Source organism: Pleurodeles waltl, chromosome 9, assembly GCF_031143425.1.
Source record: "Pleurodeles waltl isolate 20211129_DDA chromosome 9, aPleWal1.hap1.20221129, whole genome shotgun sequence".
NCBI lineage: Eukaryota > Metazoa > Chordata > Amphibia > Caudata > Salamandridae > Pleurodeles > Pleurodeles waltl.
Window position 1 is genome coordinate 408,180,927 of NC_090448.1, and position 13,484 is coordinate 408,194,410.

The window sequence follows — 13,484 nt, forward strand, 5'->3', positions numbered from 1 at the left end:
TGGACCGCTTCCTATCATGGGCACCAGGACTACCAACACAAGTGAGGTACCATTTGTATTCTGAGACTTAAGGGAACACAGAGTAGTAGAACAAGTATTATTACCAATTGTACTTTTCTGCATTTGCACCTTCCAAATGTAAGTCAATGTGTAGGAAAGAAGTAATTTTGAGAAATACCCTGTAATTCACATGCTAGTATGTGTACCCACAAATTCAGAGATGTGCAAATAATCCCTGCTTCTAAACTCCATATCTTGTGCCTATTTCGGAATTGGTTTCCTTGGTACCTACTTTTCATTATTTATATTTAACCATATGAATTGCTGTACACTTGGTACACAATGAAAAACCATTGCAAGGTGCAGCTCAGTTACTGCCTCTGGGTACCTCAGGTTTTTGGTGAACCTACGAGCCCTACATATCCCGGCAACCAGAAGGATACAGTGGACGTAACAGTATATTGCTTTCAAAAATATGCCATAGTTAGAAAAAGTTACAGATGAAACGTAGACACAAATAGCAGATTTGTTTCAACGCAATTTCTTTTATTTCAACTGTTACTTTCTAGAGGAAACACCTGAAGGATCTACACAATAGACCGCTTGCTGAATTCAGAATTTTGCCTACTCTTCAGAAAGGTATAGCTTTCCAGGATCCACCATTGGTTTCACACCCATTTCTGCTGCTAACTGGAAGGAGGTTGAAAGCACAAGAAATAGGAAAAATAGACCATGTCCCTGTTATGCTAAACCTGTGTTGAAAAATGTGCTTTTCTGATTCAAGTCGTTCTGTTCCTGAAAGCTGGTGATGTTAGCACCACAAACCTTTTGCTGATGCCATTTGAAGGGAACAAACCCCAAGGATTTCTTCTGCGGTACGTGTTTTCCCCATTTTCCTGGAAAAACTCAAAAGTTTGCTATCTTTTGCCCATTTTCACAGTTCCCTCCCGGGGAATCCACAACCCCGGGGTACCTTTAGAACCCCCAGGATATTGGGGGAAAAAAATGACACAAATTTGGCGTGGATGCTTAAAGTCGACCAAAACGTATAGGGGCCTAAGATTGAACTACCCCAAATAGCCAAAAAAGGCTTAGCACGAGGTGGCAAAGGCCTAGCAGGGAAGGGGTTAAATTTGTACTTTGGATGATGTTCTGCTTTGAAATCATTTGCACTGATATAATTTTCACACAGCTATTCGGAAATCTGCAAAGAACATCAGCTGTCAGTGTTACTTCACTTCCTAATTTCTTGTGACTACATCATGCCAAAATCTGTGACTACTAAAGAGTTAATTCAGGCCTCAATGTTAGAACATTATTTGCTGTCATGCTTTCAATACAGTGTTGCCCTGATCGTGGTGTATACTCCCACGAAGAGAGCAATATGCATCCTTTTCTACATCACTTTCCATTCGCAAAAGGACGCAGATGGAGAGGGAAGGCAATTACCAACAAAAAATTCTAGTTGGCTGGTCGTACCAACAATTATGAACAGATTCATGAAAAATAATATCATTTACAAAATGTTCAGAATCCATTTTTACCTATTTGGTTAAAAGAACATGATACACATTTTCTTTTTTGCCTACACCACGATCTTGCCTTAAGTGTATTGCACCATTCAATAGCAAAAACAACACATACGGCAACAAAGAAACACACATTTTATTGCTATACAGTAGTCTTCAGTTCTTGTAGAAAATCGCTTTTGCAATCAAACCACCGTCGTTGCCAATATCTTTGTCTTTTAGCTTTGCACCTTCATAGTTCCACTGTAACCATTGTATGCCCAAATCAGCAAAAAAGACTAGATGTCATTGCTTTCCCTGGCTGAAAAGGGAAAACCATCACTGCTCCCCTAGAAGTTGGCAGCAATGACTGCAAGTAGCCACAAAACCTCTCATTTCACAAGGAAGAGAGCAATATTAATCCATGCTGACAAAGCTTTGGTAAGCAAAGAGGAACAAGTGTGGGTGAATCTTCATAGAGGTAAAACTAGTTTACAAACAGTACCAAGAAAGAATGAGTCACAGTGAATATGGACTTCAAGATATTGCTTCTGTGAGGATCATAAGATCAAAACCAAAACCCAGAGGTTCTTCTCAACCAAAGACCATCAGTCTCAAAGACTGAACTGAAAAAGCAAGAGTGAGCATTCTGAGTTTGGTCAAGCGATTACAGCAAGTTGTGTGCATTCACAGTAATGTGAGAGCTGGGCACCGAAGAACTCCACCTGAACTTTGAAATGTCTAAAGTTACTCTAGGTTAGTCTACATAGTAGGCACCCAAAATATGGGGAAGTCTTAAGTAGGTTCCATAGCAATGGTAAATAACTTAGATTTGAAGAACTTCCCTGGTCTTAGAGCATCTGGTAATCGCCCTGGTGACGCTAAAGTGGTCAGCATTGTCTTTTTGTTCTGTTCCAGGTCAAAATCTCTATCAGACATCCAAACTCACCCAGTCTTGTGTAGACACCCATAATAAGGCTGCACTTGTGTTGAATCCGAAGGTGACCGGAGTGATATTCACGAGGTTGGTGTTGACAAAGTCTCACCCGCTCAAATCAGGAGCGCTTTGGATTGAATAACTTTTCATCACTTCTGTTTCATGCATTAGCATCAAGGAGCTCCCTCTGCTTAATGCTAAAGCTTGCGGTAGGCACCTACAGTAACATCAAAAAGTTTACCGTTGAATACTTGCCCTTGCTTGTCCAGCAGAAAATACAGAGGTCGGCCCTTGATCTTAAGGGGAATAGCAGAGGGCACCTCACTGCGATGGGCCATGCAAGACACATGCCGCAGAGGAACTGTGAAGGATGAACCAGAGCTAAAAAGGGCAGATGTGTGGATTGTGACCTGCTGGCCACCGCGGTGAAGGAGGACCTGGCTCACTGAGCGACGCGAAAACAAGTATCCTGCTGCCACAATCAGGGAACCTGAAACAAGGGAAAACACATGGCAGTTCGAATCAATGCACTGAAATCACATCAAATTTCCCTCCTGCCCATGCACAATTAAACAATTAAGCTTAAATAAAGAACCCAAAAGGATTCAATTTGCAGCAGGCGCTATACATATCACCACCTTTATCAGTGACAGTGTCCCCTCTACTCCGCTGACGTCTTCTTGTCCAAATCACATTTTAATTATATCTCAAAATAACCGAATCATTGCAGTACAAAGTGAAAGTTAAATGTCCCTCCTCTCATTACTTACACAGTTTAAGACATTCCATAACACATGCAAATAAAAGTGTGACCACCACAGCTTCTCGTTAGTGTACATTGTGGGTGACAAATGTATTTTTTACTAAAAAGGACGGCCGGTTGTCTCGCCATCCCATGACCTTGTGGTTATTGTAGTTGTGGCCAGGAATTCAGAGATTCAACTTGAGTGACAAGTGCTCCAGTAGTAGTGCCCACGCTTAAGGAACAGAGAATGGACAAAATTACAAGCTTTGGAAAGAGATTATAAGGAAGTGGTAATATTATGTGTTATACAATAAACAATACAAATCAGCATGATTGTAGTTAATCTCGAAGCATTTGATCTTCAACATTTGGAACAATGACATTACATGCAATGTTGATTGGAGTGAAGTAATGTAGCTATGTGAAGCAATACTTTCCTCCTCACCCAAACCATACTTTATCTCCCTCCGGGTCTGGAAATGCAGTGTAATGGCATCTCCAAACCTTTGACTAACTTTTTTTTTTTTTTTTTTTAAATAGTTTTTATATTTTCAATATTAGAAAGTTTACAAAAAACAACGGAAAAGGATGTGACCATTACTGGATGTTTGTTTCTAGGGCTTTAAATATTGGAGAAATGTAGACGCTGTAAGTCACATGATAAACTAAATAAAGTAGGAAAGGGTAAATAAGAACAAGTGAGCCCATTTGCCCTCACTGTTTCATCATCCACACCCCCACCCTTCCCTAGGAAGATGTCCCTGAACTAGTGCTTATGAGATAGGATACGAACAATAACCACAGGGCATTCAATATCTTTCAGATTCCTGTAAGATAGTGGTGAAGTTGCAGGATCGGAGGGGCACGATGTGCCCCTATATATATATATATATGTATTTTTTTAATTTTACACAAACAGCTCCCCTAGTATTTATAAGAAGACACCAGTCCTGGGACGGTTAAATCGGAGAGTTGAAATGCTTGAAATGAACAGCAAGGCCTCCTCTGCTGTAAAATTGAGGGAGGTGCAGACAGCTAACAGACTTTCTTGCCAGGGTGCCTGCTGTCTGAAAACAAATTAAGGGTGCGCAACTGGTCAATGTGCATACATAAAGGGTGCTTAGAAGTCAGTATTGGCTTTAATTGATGGAATCACTTGAAGCTTCCTGATGACACAGATTTTATTTTTTTGAGTGGTATTGCAAGGGAGTTACCAGCTGACATGAGGTGTGTGTTTTTAAAAGACGTTTATAACAATAATTTGCACTAGTACAGTCTGGATGCTACTCAAATTTATATTTTGGAAACACTTTATCTTAAACCGTTTTGCAGCAACCTATCTTATCTTGTGTGTAAGGCAAGTTTAAAAGAATGACTTACATATTCACGGTGCTTACCGTCACAGACAGGGACCTCGTAGCACTAAAAATACACTAGTTTCCACTGCACCAGCCAGGTTTCCATTATGAGGCTCTCTGGTTACAGACACAGACCTCTGGAATGCATTACGTAATATGGTTCCATAATGTTTGATATTACATTTCCCACTGATTAACCTAAATTGCATTTATTTTTCCTTTCATGTGCGTTATTTTATATGTGGTTACCGGAAGGGGAAAGACCGAAAAAAGTTACAGAATATTTTGTTTCTTTAACCATGCCTTTGACCCCGCCCCCACTGTATGCAGCATCACAGTCCCCATACTTTTTTAATACACTTTGACCACTGCTGCAATTGGTAATCCATACGCCAATAGAGAAAGCGGTAACACACGATCACACCCCTTATGGAACATCTTATCAAATGCCCAACTGGGTCTAGAGGAATCATATCTTATATCAGATCCTCATTACAGTGCACCTTCCCCACACATCCTTATTAAGTCAAAATGGCAACAGATTCTAGACAAAACACTTACAGATCGACTATGGATACAGGTATGGTACACCCTTAATCGAGTGTGTAATTAAGCGTAGCTGCGTGTGCTACCCAAAGAGCTGTGTTGGTAGTAGTACTAAGATATACGTTTGGTGGCCTGTCCATCCTGGGTTTCCACACCCGGCCCCAAAATGATGGGGCAGCTATTGCTCTTCCCATGTGTAGCCAGGCCATTTACAACTCCAGGACACTCCATTCCACTAGAACTCGCAGTTTGGGGGGGGGGGGGGGGGGGTATATACTGTGTGTATATATCTGTCAAAAACAGGCCACTCCTCTCCCCTGGTCTACACAGTACCTTAGAGGGCACCTCCCTATTTCCCAAAATGTATTTCAAGACAGTGGTCTTAAAGACTGTGAAGAAAGTCTGTGGGAGCAGAGGGGGTGGAGTAAGTATAGGAACCATGGGAGTACATTCATCTTTAGGGTATTAATGTGTCCCAGCCAGGACAATAGGAAAAAAATGCCCAGCATTGAAGATCCCCTTGGATCTCAGCGAGAGGATAGGGGTGTAAGTGACAGGCCCATCTAAAGGAGGTGCTAGCTTGGGCTCTTATTTTGTGAGGTGGGTGGAAGTGTAAGGTTGAGGTTTTCAGATTTGGTGGTACTGATTTTGAAGCCTGAGATGTTTTCATGCGTGAAGAGCTCTTTCAGTCTAGGCAGACCCATGTCTGATTTGGTGAGAGTCAACCGAATGTGGTCTGCAAATAACATCAGTTTATTTTCCTCTTTCCCAAAGAGAAGGCTCGTTTTCTAATTTTCTTCCCCAATATGAGCTGCAAACAGGCTAAAGGGCATCCATGGCCTGTGCTTCTAGCTAGGATGATAGGCACAGAGAGGGTCCTGTTTACCAGGATGTGTTATATTGCAGTTGGTAGGCCACTAAGACAATAGACACAAATCTCAGGCCTATACCTGCCCTCTCCAATACCCCTGACAAGAAGGCCCACTTCAACTGGTTGAAAGCTCTGCGCTTTGTCTCTTCGATCGTCCAATCAGAGGATTGGCAGCTTTGTAGTAAGTTACGACACACATATGAGGAGAGTGCCGCCCCTCCTCATAATAGCCTTTTGCGGACATACAGCATATTTCTGCAGATTATCGCTATGTTTTTTGGATATATTACGTATGGGCAGACTGTTGTGAAGAAGTTGGGCATTATCAATCTGGTTAGATATCGGTTTTCTCCTGAGTTGTGTGCAATTTGCATTAAATGGCTCCCAAATTATCTCAATGAGGATTTCGGAGGGGTAGTGATTAAGATTTATCACACCTAACATGAATCTCAAATATGGGGTTACGTGTGTGCCAGGCCTGTTCAGTGTGCTTGATGGATTACTTGTTGAATCATCTTTATAACAGTTTCCTAATATCATTATAGATATTGCGCCAATCACATGGCACGCAGATTCCTATGGAGCGGGGTCCACAATGTGGGACGGTAAGTTAGTATACCACTTTATCCCACAACGCCATTGAGCATGACAACACTTTTGTACACAGTGTCACGTCACCATTCATGTGTACACTATTGTATATGTATTTGTATTCAGATTTTGGGCTTTTTTTGTTTCTCCACAGATCTCCCTGGACAAATGACTAATTTGACATGTAGTTTTTCCTGAGTAAGTGACAGGAGGTTTCTAGATCGACAGACTTAGACTCACTGTGGTCCTCTTGGATGATTGAGGAGAAGTGTTTTGTAATTTGGTCCTGATGAAGCGCCACTGGATCCGTATGGACCCCTTAGACGCAAATCATGCGGACCCATTGGGGGTGAAGATAATTTCCTCCCCCTTTTCTTTTTTTCTTTTGTGGTTGAGAGAGTGATCGAGCATTATCTTGTTTTTCACTCCCATTTGTGTTTTAACCTTGACCAAGACCCCTTTTTCTTTGCTCTTCTATCCTCTGTTTGCCCATAGGTTGGCACTTTCCCCTATATTCTATACCACGGCACACAAGTATTGGGAAAAGATCTCCGCCAAATAGTCCCCTTTATGGGGTGCCTGTCAGACATTGCAGCGCCAGTCTGACGAGGAGCAAGCCCTATGATGAAGCATGACATCCAATAGGATGTGTGAGGGCATTTGCTTTTAGAAAGAGGAGTGCCTTGTGGACTCACGTCCCTTTCGCCTTTTGGAACAGTGTATTTATGTGCATTTGAATTAGAGATCAGCACAGCTGTGCGCAAACCAGTTGCCAGATTCGACAGCGGGCCCACTTCTGGCGACCGAGCACCTCTACGGTGTACTGTTAAGACAACTGGGACTGTGAGCCCGCACTATACAAGTGCAGTAATGTCTATGAGCAGCCTACACAGCTACTGATTTCCCTGCTCATATCACAGCCACAGATCCTGCCCTCCCAGCCAACTGGCTCTCACAGCACTCTTGAGCACAAATATTGGAAATCCTAAATTCTCTGTAGTCCTGGAAAAACCAACACGCTGCTCTGGGCCTGCAAAGGGGGAGGGGTCAGTATTACAGTCCCAGTCCTTTGGTGTCGTTATCAACGGCGTTCCAACTTACGAGGAAGGCAGAGGTGACACTATCACCTGTCCCACATACAGGCAGAAATGAAGGGCCCCAGCAGCTAGGAGGACAGAGAGGTGCCGCCAGTAACCTTCTGCTCCTTCAGGTGGCACCATGTTACAGTACATGGCACCACAAGTAAATATACATCCCCAAGCACGTCCAGGCGTCCTTTCGGTTCAGGGCGTCAGAGGTCTCACCACCTCATCTCTTCTCTGGGGCTGGGTCGCATATTAACACCAAACCCTATTTGTGGCTCCCTGCAAGCCATCCCAGTAGAGTGGTTTTACAGCACAGCTATATTGATCGTGCTTCGGCTCCACATCCCAAGACATAACTTTTCTTATCTGAAACACAAACAGGGAATTATTACATTACTAGCACTGTCCTTGTCCAAGAGATATGACGTGGGCGGGTGAAAGAGCAGGTCCTCATCCTGCGAAATGTCCATACCCTGTTTTTCAAACTGCAACTTGAGTTATTCATACTGTGGAAAGCAGAAACTGCCCAAAACCTCCCTCTGGTTTGACAGGATACATGCCTGGCACCTTTCTCTCTCTTATCTACACAAATTCCCTTATCTCACCTCCTGTGCTACAACACCACTTTGTTTTCCTCTTTCATATCACCTTCTTCCTATTTTTATTCGGTCTCTAGTATAATGTCCAAGCCCTCATATCACATTCCTCTCTCTCTCTTATATTGCTCGTATTCTTTTATCAATATTCTGCCTCGCTTCACAATTCTACCCTTTATGTCCTGAATCTGCTCCTCTTTTTTTTTTTCCTTTGGCCCTGGTCTTGTTAAATCACTATTATTAGGATTCCTTCTTGTCAGTCTGCTCTCTAATACTTCCCACTTTCTAGCTCCAGTTTGTTTGGCCCCTTAATTCTCTCCCTCTCCATTTATTTTCATTAGTTGCCTTCTTTCATTGTTTCTTTTATATGTTTGGCAATCTGTCCCATCTCTCTCTTTCTAAGAATAGGTTTTGTGAGGGAGAACGCGACTGCCAGTGTGTAACAATGTTTCAAGTGGACAAAGAGGACTCAGGAGCAGAAACTCTCTGTTGTTGAGAGAACCAAGATTCATAACTGCCCAAACTAAAAAGCAATGTTTCTTAATACATGCTTAAATTTAAGGAACAAACCGTCTCTTTACATATTTCAGAAGGCATTTCAAAGTGGTAATTTTGCAGTAATGATAAGTATATCTCCGAGTTTCTACCCCCGCTAATCTTAGCTACTTTTTTATTGCAAAACTAATATATGCTCTGTGCTAAAAAAGTTTGGTATTGAATTATACTTTAACAGAGGAGCAATCAAAATGTATATATATATATATATATATATATATATAAATATGAAATTGTCACTTACCAGTGTACATCTGTTTGTGGCATGAAGTGCTGCAGATGCACACATGCTGTGCATTTCTCGGCATCTAGTGTTGGGCTCGGAGTGTTACAAGTTTTTTTTTTTTTTTCGAAGATGTCTTTTTTTTTTGAGTCACAGAATCGAGTGACTCCTCCTCTCGGTGATAGCGCACATGGGCATCTACTCCTTTGTTAGATAGTTTTCCCGCAGGAGGGTGAAGTAAGAAGTGAAGGATTGCGTATGCACAACTATATATATATATAAGATAAAGAAGATGTCCATTCAATGTATATACATATTTACATAATAAAGTACTACAATGACTACAGGCTCCCGAGGAGGAGGGAGGGCACATGTGAATATTCAGCACTACATGCTATGAACAGATGTACACTTGTAAGTTACATTTTCTGTTCAATGGCATGTGTAGCTGCAGATACACATGCTGTGCATAGATTAAGAAGCAGTTGTCCTCCCAAGTAAGCGGTGGTTAGCCCATAGGAGTTGAAGTATTTTAGCACTGCTTGGCCAATAATGGATTGTTGTCTAGATAACACATCCACACAGTAATGTTTAGTGAATGTGTGTGGTGCGGACCACATGGCTGTCTTGCATATATTTGCCATTGGTATATTTCCTGAGAATGCCATGGAGACACCCTTTTTTCTAGTGGAATATGCTTTTGGAGTTACTTATAGTTGCCTTTTTGCTTTGAGGCAGCATGTTTGAATACATTTTACAATCCATCTAGCTAATCCTTATTTTGAAATGGGATTACCTTTATAAGGTTGTTGAAAAGCAACAAAAAGTTGTTTACTTTTCCTAAAGTCCTTTGTTCTGTATACATAATACATTAGAGCTCTTTTGAGATCAAGAGTGTGGAGAGCTCTTTCAGCAGTAGAGTCTGGCTGTGGAAAGAAGACTGGCAATTCCACTGACTGATTAACGTGAAAAGGTGAAACCACTTTAGGCAAAACGTTTGGCTTTGTCCCACATACTACTTTTGTTTGTGTACCTGGAGGAAAGGTTCTTCTAGAGTAAATGCCTGACTTTCACTTACTCTTCTCAAGGAAGTAATTGCTACAAAGAAAGCCACCTTCCATGTTAGAATTTGAATAGTACATGGATTTGAATGGGGAACCCATAAGTCTTGTGAGCATAATATTAAGATTCCATGCTGGAGCTGGTGGAACACTAGGTGGAATAATGCGTTTAAGCCCTTCCATAAATGTTTTTATAATAGGAACTCTAAACAGAGACGTATGTTCTGTTTTTTTTAGGTAGGCTGATATCGCAGTTAACCCCTTCGCTGCCAGGCCTTTTTTTGGCTCTTTGGGCAGAGTGCGCTTAGGATCTCATAACTTTTTGTCCACATAAGATACCTATGCCAAATCTGTGTTTTTTTCCAACATCCTAGAGGTACCCAGACTTTGTGGGTTCACCAGAAGGAGACCAAGAAATTAGCCAAAATACAGCGAACATTTTGTTTAAAAAAATGGGGAAAAGGGCTGCATAAGAAGGCTTGTGGTTTGTTGCCCTGAAAATGGCACCAACAAAGGGTTTACTGTGCTAAAATCACCATCTTCCCAGCTTTCAAGAACAGGCAGACTTGAATCAGAAAACACATTTTTCACACAATTTGGCATTTTACTGGGACATACCCATTTTTACTATTTTTTGTTCTTTCAGCCTCCTTCCAGTCAGTGACAGAAATGGGTGTGAAGCCAATGTTGGATCCCAGAAAGCTAAACATTTCACAAACGTAGACAAAATTCTGAATTCAGCAAGGGTAATTTGTGTAGATCCTACAAGAGTTTCCTACAGAAAATAACGGCTGAAATAAAAACAATATTGAAACTGAGGTGAAAAACACAGCCATTTTTTCTCCACCTTTATCATGTAACTTTTTCCTGCAATGTCAGATTTTTTAAAGCAAAAAGTTACATCTGCTGGACTCTTCTCGTTGCGGGGAAATATCAGGCTTGTAGGTCCATCAATAACCCGAGGTACCCAGAGCCAATAAATGAGCTGCACCTTGCAATGGGTTTTCATTCTATACCGGGTATACAGCATTTGTTGAAATATAAAGAGTGAAAAATAGGTATCACGAAAACCTTTGCATTTCCAAAATGGGCACAGGATAAGGTGTTGAGAAGCAGTGGTTATTTGCAATCTCTGAATTCCGGGGGTGCCCATAATAGCCTGTAAACTACAGGGCATTCTCAAATAGACATCTTGTTTACACACTGTCCTACACTTGGAAGGAAAACATTTAGAGAAAGACAAGGGGCAGAAACACTTGTTTTGCTATTCTGTGTTCCCCAAGTCTCCGATAAAATGGTACCTCACTTGCGTGGCTAGGCCTAATGCTTTTTACATTGAAATCTAATGTATTTTTTGCAAAGTCCCTAGCTGTAGATTTTGGCCTCTAGCTCAGACGGCACCTAGAGAAACATACCAGAGAAACATACAAAACCTGTGTATTTTTTTAAACTAGACACCTAGGGGAATCCAGGATGGGGTGACTTGTGGGGCTCTCACAGGTTCTGTTACTCAGAATCCTTTGCAAACCTCAAATGTTGGCCAGAAAAAACACTTTCCTCACATTTTGGTGATAGAAAGTTCTGGAATCTGAGAGGAGCCAGAATTTTCTTCCACCCACCGTTCTCAAGTCTCCCGATAAAAACAGTACCTCACTTGTGTGGGTAGGCCTAGCACCCACGACTGGCAATACCCCAAAACACTAAGTGAACACATAAAAATTATCAAATACTAAACTACTTGTTTTTGCGGGGCCTGCGTTTTTTGGTCCTGGGCTCAGCAGCCATATAAGGAAACCTACCAAACCCAACATTTCTGAAAACTAGACATCCAAGGTAATCCAGGGAGGTATGACTTGCGTTGATTCCCCCAATGCTTTCTTACCCAGAATCCTCAGCAAACCTCAAATTTAGCACCAAAAACAAAATCAAAATTTTCCCCACATCTCTGTGTGAGATCACCGCACCGAGACAAGTTTTTCTACACCCAATGTTCCCCTCAGTTTTCCGGTAAAAATGATACCTCACTTGTGTAGGTGGGCCTGACAGAGAAGAGCCAGAAACATGCAGAAATGAGGGGGAACCAAAGCGGGTCCAGAAGGGCAAAAAAACATTTTAGGGCTGACATGTGCAGCAGAATTTTTATCGGTATAGATGAGACAATGCTGGGTGGTATTGTGGATTCCAGCAGATTCCGAAAGTTTCATCACAAAAATGTGGGAAAAATGTGCGATTTCCAGCAAAGTTGGAGGTTTGCAGGGCATTGTGGGTAAGAAAACAGTGCGGGGTGCATGTGAAGCACACCACGCTGGACTCACCCAGATGTTTAGTTTTCAGATATGTCGAGGTCTTGTGGTTTTTTCTACATGGCAGTGTCGCAAAGTCCAAAAAGTGCAACCCTCACCATTCCAAGTGAGACAATTTTGTGAGTTAGCCAAGCTCTCCTGGCCCAAATGTAAAACCAAAACACAAAATAATCAAATGTCCTCATGCTTGCCAAGGGATAAGATGTTTTAGTGTGCGGAGGGAGAGCTGAAAGACTGTTACCCCCTTCAGGTGGGGTGGGGGCATAACCATGCCCATACCGGTTGGTAGCCACCACCACACTTTTTTTATTTTTTATTCCCTGACATCTAGTAGTCTTTCTGCCCCCCACCCCCCGGGGTGTGGATCGGGGGTAATTGCCCCCATCTGCCCACTGGTGGGAAGATAAACTTTGGCCCCATTTATTTGGGGTGGAGGTTTGGCCATACCCACATCCTTTTTTTTTTTTTGGGGGGGGGGGGGGAAGGGGGAACTTCCCTGGTCTCTGGTGGGCTTTCTGCCCCCCTTGGGGGCAGATGGGCCTTCCAATAATAGGCCAATCAGATATGGCCAACAGTAATGTGCCCCCATGGGGAGCGACCCTTGCCCAAGGGGCTGCCCCCACAACAAAAACACACACCAATCTGTGGTACCTAAGTAGTTTCTGCCCCCAAGGGGAGCAGAAATGCCCTAAATAAAATGCCCCACCCCAGGGGAGTGACCCTTGCCTAAGGGGTCGCTCCCCATATAAAAAACAAAGGAAACCAAAAAAACAAAAAAAAAAATATATATATATATATATATATATATATATATATATATATATATATTATATATATATAATAGAGAGAGAGAGAGAGAGAGAGAGAGAGAGAGAGAGAGAGAGAGAGAGAGAGAGAGAGAGAGAGAGAGAGAGAGAGAGAGAGAGAGAGAGAGAGAGAGAGAGAGAGAGAGAGAGAGAGAGAGAGAGAGAGAGAGAGAGGAGAGAGAGAGAGAGAGAGAGAGAGAGAGAGAGAGAGAGAGAGAGAGAGAGAGAGAGAGAGAGAGAGATATATATATATATATATATATATATATATAATATATATATATATATATATATATAGA

The 13,484-nt window shown here is 42.0% G+C and overlaps 1 protein-coding gene across 1 annotated transcript in view; it reads right to left on the reverse strand.

Annotated features, from left to right (window-relative positions):
* Positions 1-1,647: 1,647 nt before the first annotated feature.
* Positions 1,648-13,484, reverse strand: part of TMEM223 (transmembrane protein 223) — a 28,084-nt gene continuing 16,247 nt past the window's right edge. Inside the window, exon 2 of the mRNA XM_069207164.1 lies at positions 1,648-2,935. Within this exon, the coding sequence (XP_069063265.1) occupies positions 2,643-2,935 (293 nt within the window). The 3' untranslated portion in view covers positions 1,648-2,642. The remainder of the gene's footprint in view (positions 2,936-13,484) is intronic.